The sequence below is a fragment of the Lathyrus oleraceus genome, chromosome 2 (genome assembly GCF_024323335.1).
Source record: "Lathyrus oleraceus cultivar Zhongwan6 chromosome 2, CAAS_Psat_ZW6_1.0, whole genome shotgun sequence".
Taxonomy (NCBI): Eukaryota; Viridiplantae; Streptophyta; class Magnoliopsida; order Fabales; family Fabaceae; genus Lathyrus; species Lathyrus oleraceus.
Genome location: NC_066580.1, coordinates 15,044,436 through 15,061,211, shown reverse-complemented (window position 1 = coordinate 15,061,211; position 16,776 = coordinate 15,044,436). Strand labels below are relative to the sequence as shown.

Sequence of the window (16,776 nt, the reverse complement as noted above, 5' to 3'; positions counted from 1 at the left end):
AACAAAGTGGCTAAAAATACAATGGGTGAATCAAGATGTTTTGGACCTAGGGATAAAGAATCATAATGGTGGAATGAAAGTGTCCAGAGTAAAGTTAAAGTAAAAAATGATTGTTTTAAAAAGTGGTATAGGTGTAAAAATGCCAAATCTTGGGAAAAGTACAAGAAAGCTAGGAATGAGACCAAAAAGGCGGTGAGCGAAGCAAGAACTTAAACTTTTAATGGATTATACCGATCTATAGGAATCAAGGAGGTAGAAAAATCTATATATAGGCTTGCTAAGGCAAGAGAAAGAAAGACTAGAGATTAGGATTAAGTGAATTGTGTTAAAGATGAAGAAGGCAAAATATTAGTTCAAGAAAAATATAGATATGATAGATGGAAGACGTATTTCTATAATTTTTTTAATGAATGATATAATATTTCACTAGAATCTAGCCGACTCGACATTAGAGAAGATGATCAAAACTATAGTTACTACCGTCAGATTCAAAAATAAGAGGTAAAGGAAGCATTGAAAAGAATGAGTAACAATAAGGCGGTTGGACTAGACAACATACCTATTGAAGCGTGTAAAGTTATTGGAGATAGATGTATTGAGTGACTCACCAAACTCTTTAATGAAATTATAAGGTGAAAACGCATGTACGTTGAATGGAGAAGAAACACTTTAGTTCAAATCTATAAGAACAAGAGGGATATACAAAATTGTGCCAATTATAGGGGGATTAAAATTATGAGTTATACCATGAAGTAAAAGGAAAGAGTTATTGAACGAAGATTGATAAAAGAGACTCAAGTCGCCGAGAATAAATTTGGTTTTATGTCAGAAAGGTCGACCATGAAAGCCATTTATCTATTACGATGTGTGATGAAGCAGTATCAAATGTACCAACAAGACCCACACTTAATTTTTATTGATTTGGAGAAGAAGTATGATAGAGTGCTTAGAGAGAAATTTTATGGAAATCCCTAGAGAAGAAATGGGTTAGAATTGGATATATTCGAGCTATCAAAGATATGTATGAAGGGTATCGACTAGTGTTTGGACACAAGATGGAGCAGACGGTTTTCCCATTACAATTGGTTTGCATCAAGGTTCAACCCCAAGCCCATATCTTTTTGCCTTAAATTTGGATGTACTCACGAAACACATCATAGATCTAGCACCGAGATGCATTCTTTTTATAGATGATATATTCCTTCTCGAAGATTCGAAGGAGGATTTAAATGAGAGGTTGGAAACTTGGAGACGAGCTTTAGAAATACATGGTTTTTGCCTAAGCAGAAGTAACTTCGCGATTAATTTTAGGGTTAGTATTTAGACATTATTAGGATTAATTAGAATTTAATCAAGATCATATCAATTTTTGTTCGTTGATTAATCATATGCAATATCTCAAATGAAATTAATTCTCTCTCTCTCTCTCTCTCTCTCTCTCTATATATATATATATATATATATATATATATATATATATATATATATATATAGTGTTCGTGGTGCGGTTTGAGCGGTTTTGACGATAAAAATCGTCCGAACCGCAAGAGAAAAAAGTATGCGGTTCGGTTGACTTTTAGAAATAAAACCAAACAAAACCAAACCAAACCAATGCGGTTTGGATTGGTCAGGTTGGTTCGTTTTTTTACAATATTTTTATTTAACCATACATACACCTATAGAAAACAACATAACTTTGTGTTTAGTCATTCATACATTACTAAATAACATCAAAACTCATCATATTTAGACAAAAACTTCTCATTCAATATACAAAAAATTAGATTAGAAAAAAGTGGAATAAAAAACATATATAAAATATTAGCATAAAATAATATCAAATACATTATAATAAAATATAAAAAAAAACATATGAGATGAGAGAATAGAGAAGATGAAAAAAAGAACATAAGAGATGCGAGATTGAGAAGAAATGTGCGATAAAAATGTAATTGGAAGAGAAAACAATAATATAAAAGATAAAAAAGAAAGAACACAAGAGAGGACATATTAGAGTAGAAAAGGTGAAATGTACATGGCAAAGAAGACGAGGAGAATGCATGATACTACTAGAAGAGATTTAAGAAGGTTGAAATTGAAACCCTAAGTGTGAGTAAGAGAAAATCGTTTGTAATTGTAAGGTTAAGGCATACTAGGTTTAAGTTTTGGATTGAATGTTGGATAATGAAGTTTGAATCGTAACATAATGCGGTTTGATTTGGTTTAGTTCGGTTTACAAAATACAAACCGCAAACCAAACCAAACCGTGCGGTTTTGTTAAAAAATGACCCAAACGCATCCGAACCAAATGCGGTTTTTTCGGTTTCGGTTTGGTTTGCGGTTTTCTATTGGATTGGTTTGGTTTTGAACACCCCTATATATATATATATATATATATATATATATATATATATATATATATATATATATATATATATCATTTACTTTAATTTCTAATTAAATTAATTATAATATTTTTCCAAACTAATCAATTAACCAAAATCAATGCCACACATTCAAATTTTAAGTCCTTTGCCCTTGTACATTTAGGCATTTTCAAAAATCAAACATTTATCCACCCCCGATGCATTGAGAACTTTTAAAATCTAAAAATAACAAACAAACAAATATTTTCTAGAAGAACTACGGTACTTGATCCTTCATCTAACATGGAGGTACGTAGACATAGAGTCGTAGCACTCTAGCAAGTATAATAACGAAAAAACTCTTCTTTGTCTTTCTTCATTAATCAAATTATTTTCTCCGAACAATAATATTTTATTTGTAAATAAATAGATTAAGCAACAATAAGTAGTATAAGCAAGTATTTCTTTAGAAACACACACTAATCCCAGGATTAGAGAAGGATCCCATTGAGTACAATGGAGGTGAGGGTGCCTAATATTTTCTTCTTACTTAACCGACTCCTGAATCCTAGTGTCTCACCTTTACTTTAGGTTTTATCATTATTTCCCTATTATTAAATCCTCTTGCAAATGCAATTTATTTCATCTCGATCGGAGTTACGAAACTCAAGTACTATTCGTTTCAGTTCAGCCATATCATAAAATTTCTTGTATAAACTCTAGTTACGGAACTCAAGTTATCGTGAAACAAGATGACCAACGCATGACTAAAATCTGACTATGCATCTGGTTTAAAAACCAGATAACTAATACTGTTGTAGCGCTCCTGGACCTGATTTCCGCACTTCAAAAGAAAGATTATTGCGTTAAATTTCTAACTCAACTAACGACACCTCGAACGGATTTATGAAACTCAAGTTACACATGAAATAAGACAGTCAATCCCATTCTATGTCTACCTGCGATTTTCTACATTTTCTCTGTATTGAACATATCCAAAACTTGTCTATTTCTCCTATTTGAGTTCTTACCGCTCAAAAAAACATACAGATAAATATATTCATTGAAAGGGCACAAAAATTAGGATTAACAAAAACATATTTTATCAACTTGATCCCACCTTAAGATAAGACATCAACAAATTTTAAAATTTTAATTTTCGCCTTATCACACAGCAACAACAAAATTAATTCAAAGTCTCAACAAAGATCTCAATTAAATCTTCGTCTTATGGTAAGGCGTAAACAAAATATAATATCAATTCAATACATACATGCTAACCGTGGATAATAGAAATTAATAAACATCACACATTTATGAACTCGCCTTATCAAAAGTCATCAATGGGTTAAATTAATTATGCTCGCCTTATCAAAAGGCATCAACGCAAATTATCCAAACAAATTCAACAATGATCAAGTACATTATCACAAACCTTCATTGACCACAAACATTATCACATAGAAATAGAAAGAGAAAAATATAGGAGGGTAAGGAACCCTCACTATGCATCTGCCTAAACACCCACGTATGAACAATTTCCTCTCCCTCGAAATTGTAGCAACGATGAAACTTTGTTTATGGGGTTTCCTCTCTATTCCTTCCAAAAACTTCTTCTAGATTTTGTCTCTTCTACCTCTTTTCCACCCAAAACATGTACCGACTCAATTCTCTCTCAACTCTTCTATTTAAATAAAAACCTAATTTTATTTTTAATTCTCTTTATTCTCCTTATTTCTCACTAATCCTACTTTCACCCTTAATTTTCATTATATTTCTATTTCCCTCCCCAAAACCAAATATCTCACATTTTTCTTTTATTTATATAATTAAAAAATTAATTAAAAATTCTAATAATTTTAGTAATTTTAACAACATTCTAATAATTTCCAAAAATACTAATTAAATAAGATAAAACACTCTAAGACTCAAATAAAACAAAATAAATATTTTAAACTTAATTAAAATAATTAAATAAAAATTAAGATGTTACACAATACATCAACTTTTATTTTATTTTTATCTTCATGATCATGTTCGTTCTTCAATTTCTTATCAATCACATTTATCATTTCTTATACTACAACCAAGGGCGAACCCATATTGGACCCAAGAGTTGCTATTACACCCCTCAAATTAAAAATAAATAAACATATTTTTTAATTTTAACAATGTACATTTTGCACCTCTAAAATAGTACTTTAGATCCTCTATTCTGCTCTAGAACCCATATCTTTGGTTAAATATGTACATTTTTACAAAAATAATCCACTTTTTAAAGGAAATTCCCAAAATACCCCTGATTTCAAAAAAAATCCCAAACTACCCCACTTTTAGGAGGAGTCGTCAATTGAATTGGAGACCCCTCTTAAAAATTGAATGGAGGCGCCAACTGGATTGGCTAGGGCAGATGCCCTAGCCAATTGGATTGGCGCCCCTATGTAGGACTTAAGAGGAGGCGCCAATTCAATTGGAGCCTTAGTGTAAAATGTAATTTTTGTGTTATAAATAGATGCGTTGTATGAGTCATTGTTCCACATCTCAATTAATCATTTGGCAATCATGTTTGGTGTTCGTCGCCGATACGGAAAGGTGATTTACGCGAGAGACAAACCTCAGATGCTGATGATGTTCTGGAACATCACTACGTTCGATCAACTGAAGAGGGAGCTGATTCGTTGGTTAGATGGGAAAATACCAGAAGGAGAAAAAATTAGAAGTATTGAGAGACTCGACAATATCTTTGGTTGGGTGCGAATGAAGACTGATAAGGATGCTAGGGAAATGATGTTCGATCGAGATGACATCAATTTGATTATTGTAATCAGTTAGAAATATTTTTGTTTTCAGATAACTTATTTTGTACTGATGTTTGTTGTGAACCTCGTTGTAACAAAAACTTAATGATATATAATGATTGAAGGTTACAGAAATATAATATTACAAAAAGTTTAAGACCCAAATGATGCTCCTCGATTGGGACAATTGTTCTTGTTTTGTTCTGGTTGACGACAGATACTACATAATCTTATCATTTTATCCGTGGAATCCATCTCTGTCCTGATACGTGTGCTGTTTGGCCTTCCTTTTTTCTTTCTACGCATCTCGTTGTTGTGCCAAACTATATCACCTTCATATGGAGGTCAGTATTCCTCTATTGGTAGTACCGAGAAGCTTTGATTATATACATTCATGACGGTGACAGTCTTGTACACATCAGATAAATGGCTGTAAGCCTCTTGACGAGTATAAGCGCATGCTGCAATGACATGGGAGCAAGGAATGCAGAAGGCCTGCAATTTTCCACAATGGCACCAACTTCTGTTTAGTCTAACAGCATAGGCTAAATTTGGTTTCCCCTCGTTGTGATCCATTGTTTCCTGGACGCTGAAATTTTGCCTATGACGGTCAAAGACTGTTACAGCGTGTGTGCTAGCTTTGATGCTCTCCTCTTTCATGACCTTCATGCAACACTCATTGAATACTTGCCCAGACATTAACATCGCACTCCATCTTTCACCTCTGGTTGTGAACGTAAAAGCCAACCTATAATAGGTCGATCTTACCAAGGCGGTTATCGGCAGATTTCGAATTCCTTTGAATACCCCGTTCATGCATTCCACAAGGTTTGTTGTCATGTGGCCCCATCGATAACCTCCACCAAATGCCCTTGTCCATTGCTCTACTGGTATGTTATTTAGCCACCTCCCTGCGTCTTTTTTAGATAGTCTAATTTCATCACGATAATATTGAAATGACGGCTGAGTTAGAGCATACCCAACATTCACCACCTTCTTGCGAAGATTCTTATCTTTTATAACACGCATGAAGTTTTGTGCAATGTGTCTGATGCAATAGACATGGGTAGAAGGAGGATCATGCCATCCGTTGTCATGGTTGTTGTAGGAACTCTCAATGGCAGCATGTCTATCAGAAATCAAACAGAGATTGTCTTGTGGAGCCACATGCGTTCTGAGATGTCGAAGAAAGAAACCCCATCCATCAGCCATTTCACCTTCAACAAGAGCAAAGGCAATTGGAAAGACATTGTTGTTGCCATCTTGTGCAACCGCCATGAGCAAAGTACCCTTGTATTTTCCGTATAACCAAGTGCCATCAATTTGAATAATAGGTTTGCAGAATGCGAAACCTTTGATGCACGAGTCAAATGCCCAAAAGAGACGGTGAAAGATTCTATTACCTGTAGCATAGGTTCCGTCTGGCATCATCGCTGGCAATGTCTCCATAATTGCCACAGTTCCTGGGACATATATTTTTAGTGCCCATAAAAACCGTGACAATTCCCTGTATGAATCCTCCCAGTTGCCGAAAACTTGTTCAACAGTCTTTGTCCTCGCAATCTAGGCTTTCTTGTAAGATGGAGAATAATTATATGTTATTCTGATATGGGATATAATTATACTCACCTTCATGGATGGGTCCTTATTAACCAACGGCAGAATGTCTTCACATATCAACGCTGCGCTTAGTTTGCGGTGATCTTGTTCAACGTTAGTTGCAATGCAACTGTGAGGTGGGTCTATTGAAGCGATCTCCCAAGAGTCGTTTTTCTTTTTGTAAGACGCAGCCAAATGAAACTTACAAAGCATGTTACGAAATTCGATAACATACCTTCTAGAATCAGTGCGTTTCATTGTAAAATCAGCAGAGTTGTTCATGTGGAATTTTTTGATAGCTAGAACACATTCTTCTTTGGTACGAAACATGTCTCCCACCTTTAATTCGCCTTCTGATCTCGGATACGAATTATAGAAAACACTGTTGGATGTTTCATCGTTGTGCAGATCCATATTTGTCATATGTTGAGGTGGATTGTAGACATGACTAGGAGGTGTTGGTGGTGGTTGATCATCATCTTCAATGTCGTTGTTCAGTATGTGATCAACCTGTATCTCGGTCTCCTCTTCTTCTTCATCAACGACATCCATTTCTGCTTCTACTTCTGGGTTGACGTCATCTGACCATTGTGGATCAAATTCACCAGATTCATCATGATTGGTTATTTGTGACTGCTGAGATGGTATATATGGTTGAAGAGTAATGTACAACTCAATACAGTTGCAGCCTGAATGTTCATGACTAACAAACATGTATTCAACATCTTCATCGTCTCGTACCTTTAGGGGAAAAAACTTGCATTGACTATTCTAAAAAAATATTGGATTTTGATATGTGATCTTTGACACAATACCCGATCCTATACGGGATTGTATTCTTTTTTTCAAATGCAAGAAGGTTGCATTTCTCTTGATCGTGAGTCTAATGGTATTAGTGTTTCGAAAACAAAAACCATACAACTCAGACTCGTATGTTTCACCGTTGCAGTGAACGTTGACAATGTATTTTGGTGAAGATGACATTGTGCAAATGAAAACTATTTTCTTGCTGCAGACGAATGTGAGTGAAGTGTCTTGGATGTTGATAGTAAGACACTTAAATAGAGGAGTGAAGTGTCTCACATGCTAGCTAGTTCGGAGTGACGTGTCGCACATGCAAGCTACTCCGAAGTGACATGTCGCACATGCAAGCTACTCCGAAATGATGTGTCAACCATGCAAGCTACTCCGAAATGATGTGTCAACCATGCAAGCTACTAAGAAGTGATATGTTCAGCATGCAAGAGATCATTCAACACCAACCGCCCCTCCTCCTACCATAGCCAAGAAGCCCAAACCTCACAAAACCAAAACATCCAACAACCCTATCTCTACCAAACACCCCAGCAACCTTTCCAACCTTTCCTCGACGCATCGTTCACACCCATGTCTCCCTTCAACCCTCCCGGTCGCCAATCAATGAGTCATCCACAACCCAACTTCTCTGGCATGGGTCATGAGCTCAACTACGGCGGTACACCATCGGTGCATACTAAAGACTATGCCGACTTGTCTGACTACCTCAACAGGCCTTCTTCTGTAGTTGGAAGTGACGCTCCTGGCCCCTCAGATGCTCAAACACCGGTACCGAATCATCAACGTGGATTAGGGCCACAAATTAGGGTAGCTAGAGGATGTGGGACCGGAGGTCGGTTAGGTGATCCCGGTCATCACCATTAGGTTTCTTTGTGTAAACGATAATTTTTATTAATATCAATTGGTCTTATATCAAAGTTATCTATCACGTATACCATTTACCAAAAAAAATTGCATTTTACACTGAGACTCCAATTGAATTGGCGCCTCCTCTTAAGTCCTACACAAGGGCGCCAATCCAATTGACTAGGGCATCTGCCCTAGCCAATCCAATTGGCGCCTCCATTCAATTTTTAAGAGGAGTCTCCAATTCAATTGGCGACTCCTCCTAAAAGTGGGATAGTTTGAGATTTTTTTTTAACTCAGGAGTATTTTGGGAATTTCCTTAAAAAAGTGGATTATTTTTGTAAAAATTTCTACATTTTACACCTCTAAAATAGTACTTTAGATCCTCTATTATACTCTAGAACCTATATCTTTGGTTAAAAAAACTTAAACATTAACTATCAGTTAAAAGCAGAAAATTAACAAATTTTAATTAATTAAATAGTATATATATATATATATATATATATATACATATATATATATATATATATATATATATATATATATATATATATATATATATATATATATATATATTTTGTTACACCTACTAAAATAATTTAATTTAACAAATCTTTCATATATTTTTCAGCCTTTGAGAAGTGTTCATTTAAGAAAATAAAACACAGTATGATTATTGAGCTTAACAATGCATGAATCAAGCAACAACCGTGTTGCGTAAACAAACTGCTTCTGCTTCATAATAACTTCACATAATTTCTTAGGATATTTATCATTTTTAAAAAAGACATTGCAATTTTCATGTGAATTATCATATTTGAGATTCATAACCTATGTTATGTTACCGTATTTTGAGGTTTGATAATTACCTCATTATTAAGCTACTAAACAAACTTAAAAAACAACAATATTTATGTTTGAGTGTGTTTTAAGTTTTAACACAATAAAAGTGCCATGTTAGGTTTTAGCTTTAACTTTTTTTTGTTGCGATTTCAATTTTGTAATTATTCAAAAATTTTAAACTTTTTTTGTTGTGATTTCAATTTTGTATTTTAGTGTCTTAAGATCGTGTGATTTGATCGTACGGTTACAAATAGTTATTTTCAAATTAGAATATGTTTCTTAAAAATTCTTAACTTTTTTTGAGGTTATAGTTACGTCTGTGTAAATTTCTTCTAATTTTTTTTTAATTTGATTTTAGGGTAAAATATAAGATATGTTTTCAATATGAGCGATTTTTGATTTATTCTTTATAATTTTCTTTTTATTTTCTATTTGTAAGGTAAATATTCATTTCTTTTCACCCCCTTAAGAAATAATTTGGTAAAGAATTTTCATTTTTCTGACATGGTTTGTTCATGTGATTTTTTTTTAATTTTTTAGTTTTTTTAGTTACAAAATGATAAATCAAAACTCCCTCACATTTCACGGGTAAACCAATATAAACTAATAAATCAATAATATTTCATCTTTTTTTGTTTTATGCAAGTTCAAATCACCTTTAATGGTGTTGTCAATGTTGTATTCATATTTTGCGCAATCTTATATTCACGTATACCTAATTTACGATCACACTTTATAACATTTTCATGACCTAAAGCTTTATTATACTAGACATTAGTTTGTTTATATCTTCAAGTTTTTCACGTGAAAATCAAAGCCATATGATATTGCAGCTGTCATGCTTTTCGGTGCAACATGGTCATTGGTTAGAAGCTATTTTGGTTTACCACCTGTAATGTGATTTTGATTTATTCCGAAATTAAAAATAAAATAAAAAATTTCACATAGATTTAAAAAAAACCCCACCTGAACAGTCAGCAAAAATGAAGATTCCTTGTTAAGTTGTCATCTAAGAGGCCAAAACAACAAAATCTTTATATTATAAGGAGAGAATAAAAAAAAATTATAAACCAAAAACCGCTCGCATTGAAGGTGTATCTTATATTTAACCCTTAATAAGTTTAAGTTCAATTTTTTTAAGAAATAAAGGAACAAGCATCCACAATGTAAAATATTTTTAAAAAGTCAACCAATCACGAACGTGTATTCCGTCAAATCAAAAATTTAATTTTAAAATATTGGTATCACATGGTAGAATGTTATAATTCTATTAGATGATAGTATAAAACTAATTTACACCGAAAGTGTATTACCTTTAATTTTTTTAAATATACTAATTTAAATTTCATGAGAATTTTGTCGTGAAACTTGTAGCACGCCGATTACAGTTGTTTTGAACTTGAAAGATTAGTTTATATGATACAAAATCTAATTCATATAATAAAAATATGTAAATCAAAGTATTAAAATACACAGTTTATTTTTGAAAACTTTAAAGAATAATCTTCAAATTGTTTATATCAAAGTGATTATTTTAAATAATTTAAACATTTAAGTTCTATTGATATTATAAAATAAATTTTAGTTAAACATAAATTAAATATAAAACCAATTATATAAAAATATATTAATATAAAAAAATATTGAATAATTTAAATGTAGTGTGAAAAACTCCAAATTCTAACATAGAGTTAGAATTTAATTCCTCCAGAAATAAAACCATTCAGCACCGTCCATAGAAAGAGAACACAATTGGCATGTCATGCATGCTATTCAAGTTTGTTAGAAAATATATATATTCACAAAGTCACTTAAGAACTTGTATATATAGGTATCTGTAAGACCCCAAATTTTGACCCTAAGGTCCCTCATGCTATCTCATCATATGCAGTAGCATTAGGATCACACATTGACATCCTCCTTATCCCTCATTCATTGGGTTTGCATTGGGAGAGATCACGAATCACATTTTTGATTGTATCATACTTTGTTTTTCATTATTTACTAACCAAAATACCAAAAATCTGTCAATGTATAGTTTGTTACTTTTGTAGGTAGTGTGTGTGTTCACCCATGCTCTATCAAGCTTATATCTAGGGTTTGAGACTCTCAATGCAAGGAGTTCAATCAAGAAATGATTCACACTGGCTCTAAGCATCATATATGGATCCCTATGTTCTTCACATATCATTTTGATCAAGAAATCATCAAGAGTTTGGAGTTTGTTTGCCTTGGAAACCCTAATTCATTTGGGTATCTTGTGTGACTTCTTCAGCAAGTTTCTTCAACAATTGATCAAATATTTCAAGAGATACTTCATATTACATCATCTTACACATATATGATCCTCCATGAGTCCCAAAAGTCAAGAGAATGTCAATCTAGCAAGATGGTTCATGGTGGTTGAGCAGAGAAAGTCAACTGGTCAAAACTGGGGTTCCCTATACCCTATCTCCTACAATATTTATCACATGAAAATTATTAAAAAATAAAAGTTACTCAAGATGACATTCCAAACAACTTTCATGTTGAAGTCAAGAGCTAGTTTTGCTTGAAAATGCATTTTTTATGGTGAAAGATTATAGGTCATTTTGTCTGAACCCTAGTTTGGAGGTCAACTCCCTAAGACCATAACTTTATCAATTTTTATGCGATGAAATCCATTCAAATTCCATGATAAAACTAAAGATGTCTACTTAAAATTTTATGTTTGGAGGAAGTTCAAATTAAACTTGAAAATGCATGTTCCAAGAGGAAACATTATAGGTCATTTTGGGCCAATACCATTGAATAAATGATTTTCCTCAACTTCTAAAATGCATAACGCCTTCATGACAAATCCAAACGAGGTCAGATTTGTGACCAAATTTAATAATTTTGAAAGAGATACAACTTTTATGAAGAAACATTTTTCATTTGAAGTCCATAGAAAAAGTTATTCAAGGTGGAAGAAGTGAACATTTGACTTGGGACTTATAAAATTTTCAAATATGTTTGATTTCCCAAACTTCCACCTCAAAATTAATCATGATCCAAGCTTCAAATGAAAAAGTGTTCAACATGAAAGTTGTTCCCCTTGATTCCAACTTTCCAAAAAGTCCAATATCACCTCATTTGGCCAAAAAATGAAAGACTTGCATGTGGGTGCAATATGAGGTATCATTTGGATGATTTTCACTTCCACATTTCATACACAAATGCATGGCCACATGACATGATTTCAGCATGATTCTCACTCATTTTTGGACCTGAATACATCACTTGATGGGCCTATCACACACCCATGCAAGCATGCAAAGAGAATTACTCAAATTGGCAATTTTTGGAAGTGTGTGGAAATGAATATCTTTGGCTATAAATACAACCCTCATTGCTCAGAATTGAGGACCTCGTGCCCAAGCTTTGAACCTGCAATCCAAACCCTCACCATTAAAGGATAATCTTGAAGATTTTCATTTGAAAATCGAGCTTCAAATCTCCATCTGTTTTAAGATTGAAACTCCAAGAGTCCAGGCCATTTCTTGATCCTAATCACTCCCTACAAGCTTCTGAAATAGAGCCAAGCACAATTGGAATCAAGATCAAGCAAGCCTGAAGCTCCTTCGAAGGTAATTTTCTAGAATTTTCATCTCTTCGATTCTCCCTTAATTCTTCACTATTCTTTGTGATTTTTGGTTGGCTGAAGTCCTACCAATGTAGGCAAGAAGATTGAGTTGAATTGAGGTTAAATCGAAGCAACTTAGTTCATGATCCTCAAAATTCAAATCCCTGTATCTTTTTATATACTTGGAATTGGAGAAAATTGAGGCTAGATTCGAGCTCCTGAGCATTTTTTCTTTGAATCCATGTCCTTATTTTTCATTTTGGTGATGGTGAGGTCCACCGGAGCCCTAGCTCCGGTGGTGTGTTGTCACACCTCTCAGCCACAAGATCCATTTAAAATGTTTTAATCTCAGCCCTTGGTTTTGATTACCATTGTTGCAGCGCGCTTGACTTGGTGTATGGTGGAACGCGCGCGTGTGGCCATCAGATCTGCCACCTCAATTAATGAGGGAGATCTGATGACCCTTGTTTTTTCGAATTTTATTTTTATTTCTGATTTTATGTTTAATCTATTTATTTTATTAATTAATATTAATTTCATTTTTAATCCAAAAAATATAGGACTTTCACCAAAAATCTTTAAATATTTTCCTCTTTCATTTTCTGAATTAAAATTATTTTTTGGATTAATTTTGATATTTTTCATGAATTAATTGTTTTTGTGCATATTTTTAATGGTTTAAAAATACTTCTGACTTTTCAAAAATTATGAAATTTTTTGTCTAAGGTCCTTTGACCTTGTTTGACCTAGGATAAATCTCTTGGCCATTTATTTGGTGTTTTGAAGAGGTTTTAGGTTTTGACCAAATTAAATTGAATTTAAATGCATTTTTAATTTGATTTTTAATTGATTAATTGAGTAGAAATTATGTTGAGCCATTTTTATTGACTTGTGATGTTTGACTATGTGTTTGGGTCTTGGTCAAGATTGGTTTGACTTTTGTTAAGTTAAAATAATTGGATTTAGGGGATTGATGAAATATACATTTCATCTCCCAAAATGAATGAATGATTTTAATTTGATAAAATTCCTCCCATGACCAATTTGTGTTTCTCTCATTTCCCCTCCCTCTTCATCTTCAATCCCATTCTTCCCCATCCCTTTTATTGACCAATGGAATCTCAACATCCTAAGGCTAATTGGTTCATCATTAACCTTGTGTTAGATGAACCAATACAAGTACGGATGAGATAGGTCCGTCTATTTCATCTTTTTTTCTTTTTGTGTGTGGTATGTTTTAGGAGTTTGCTTCATTATACCATATCTCTAACATGCATTAACACCAAATTTTTTATTGCCCGACCTCAGATAGTTGTGACTTCTACATAAGTCCAATTATGATTGCTTAACATAGAGCTAAATTTTGACCCTAAAGGCATATCATTCTAGTAAGTGAGATTGTAAGTCTCCCCCCTTTCATGGTATTGTGTGGAAACTTGGCCTTTTTTCCTTCCTTTGGAAGATGTCCTGGTTCAAGGATCCATGCTTGTGAATAGAGGGTTGAGTGTTCTCCAAAGAATGACTTAACCAATTGAAAAGTAAAACATCATTAACATCTAATCAACTAAAATTTGACTAACTTGTATTAATATTGCTTTTATGTTTCAAGTCATTTACTTTATGCAATTTAAATTCAAGTCATTTACCATTTCATTTGTCATTTACATACCATTTAACTTGTTTATGTTTATGTCATTTTCACTTTGCTCATTTGAGCCATATATTGTGATTGTATATATTTATTTGTATATTTTGTGTGTGTTTGTGGTCTTAGGACCTTAAAATACTTAATAAACAACAAAAAAAACCTAAAAAATGTTTGTGTGGACTCTTGGGTTTGATATGAACTTTTGGACTTAGAATTAGGCAACATTCCATATGCAAAAGGACTTGGCCAATGCCAACATTTCTGAGACCAGGTTATTGTGATTTGACCTTTCATCTGATGCAAGTATTGGGATCCACATGAATTCATCTGCTACATGGTCTTGATGCAACTATTACTTTGAACCTATGTCTAATGTCTTATTCTGAGTTAATCAAGGAGTATTTCATCTGGTACTTGAGAAGATAAAGAAGACTGTTAGCTGTGAAGTTGCTTGCTTGGATGTGGCCATCTTTATTTGATGCCTTGCTTGATATTGCTAATTGCTTACTGATTATGGTTTGATTCAAAGTCCCAAGGGAAAATGGATTTTCTATATGACATTCTTGTTTGTTGGATTGCATTCCATTGGTCATATCTTTTCAACTCTTAACTTTTAATTTTATGCTTAGGATTAGTCTCTTCATCTCCTTCCACTTCTTAAATTTCAAAATCTCTCCCTCTTTTCAAAATCTTCTTTGCTTGTGGTTTCCAAAACTTAGACTTTATTGCAAATTAGAAATTTTGGCCTTATGCCATTGTATTTTTAAACTCTTTTCTTAATCAAACTTGTAAATAAATCTAATCACATTGACTTAAAATTTGAGAAGACAAAAAGAACTAACACCCATTCAAACTTTTGGGCCTTTTGGGCCTCTTTTAAATTAAAATTTTAATTAAACAGCAATCCACTCATTTTGAAATTGATACCACGAACTACAAGGTTTTGATCCCTCATTTTTATGTTGGTACGTAGGCACGAGACCAAATGTCTTGTCAAACACAAAAATATAATCAATGAATTCTTTTCTCATCCCCACACTCTATTTTTCTCAAACATCTTTTATACTAAAACACATACACATATAAAAAAGGGCTCCCTTGGAGTACCTAGGATACTTTGGGTGCTAACCCCTTCCCTCTGTGTAACCAACCCTCTTACCTGTAATCTCTGGCATTTTATTAGTTTTGATTTGAAAACTTCTTATCTTTGGGTTTTGTTCGTACTTTTCCCTTTTCTTTTGGAAACAATAAAAGCGCGGTGGCGACTCTGGTTTTATTGACGTCAAGTTTATCCATAGCTTGATGGTCATGAATTTACCGCTACAGTATCAAACTTATAAGTTTCTCACAACTTTTTAAAATGAGTTCTCTAGCAATGCGAGTTGCAATCATTGTGACATTGCTTCTAGTGTTGTTAATCAAAATAGAGGGAAATTCAAATTCAGTTTCAATTCAAAGTGATGAAATGAACACAAAGTCCATGTCAAACATTGTTGGTGAAGAAGTTGGCGAGGACTATCCAAGATCACTTGAGTGTAGCATAAGACCATGGATATGTAACATTGGAGAATTTTCACCAAGAAGTATATGTTGTAGAAATCGATGTGCGGATCTTACTTCAGACTCATTCAATTGTGGATTTTGTGGGCTTATTTGTCCATATAATTTGCGGTGTTGTAACCGTTTGTGTGTAAATACATATATAAGTCCTTTTAATTGTGCCGGATGTGGAAGAATATGTCCTATTGGAAGGTTTTGTTCTTTTGGTGCGCGTGCTTTTGAAAATCCATCTATAGCACCACTTCCTCCACCATCAAAGATTCATCATCCAACCATTCTAGAGGAGTAATTTATATTTATAATTTTATGTTATAAAATTATTATTAAGGATGTTGTGATGTATGTTGACTGCATGACCCTTCAAGAGGAGGGTCCAATGCATTTGGCGCCTGAGTGTGTTGCTTGTGAAAAGAAAATTTAATTTTGTAGCCAACAAGAATTGAAAACACAACCTTCTCATCAGGAATCAAACACATTACCATTGCACCACAGACCCTTCATGTTAATTTGTTTCATCATATATTTAATATACCGTGTATAATTACAGTAGATTAATAAATTACTAAAACTTAGTTGAAATTTTTTTCACTTAGTTTTAAAATAATGTATAATTACATTAGATTAATTTGTTTCATCTCTATATATTTGTCTTAATTATTTTCACTTAGAACTTTTATACCTATTTTAAAATTT

At 33.2% G+C, this 16,776-nt stretch overlaps 1 protein-coding gene across 1 annotated transcript; it reads left to right on the top strand.

Moving 5' to 3' along the window:
• Positions 1 to 15,883: 15,883 nt before the first annotated feature.
• LOC127121655 (stigma-specific STIG1-like protein 4) lies at positions 15,884 to 16,372 on the top strand. Its single transcript, XM_051052109.1, has one exon. The coding sequence runs from the start codon at positions 15,884 to 15,886 to the stop codon at positions 16,370 to 16,372; it is 489 nt and encodes a 162-aa protein (XP_050908066.1).
• Positions 16,373 to 16,776: the final 404 nt, after the last annotated feature.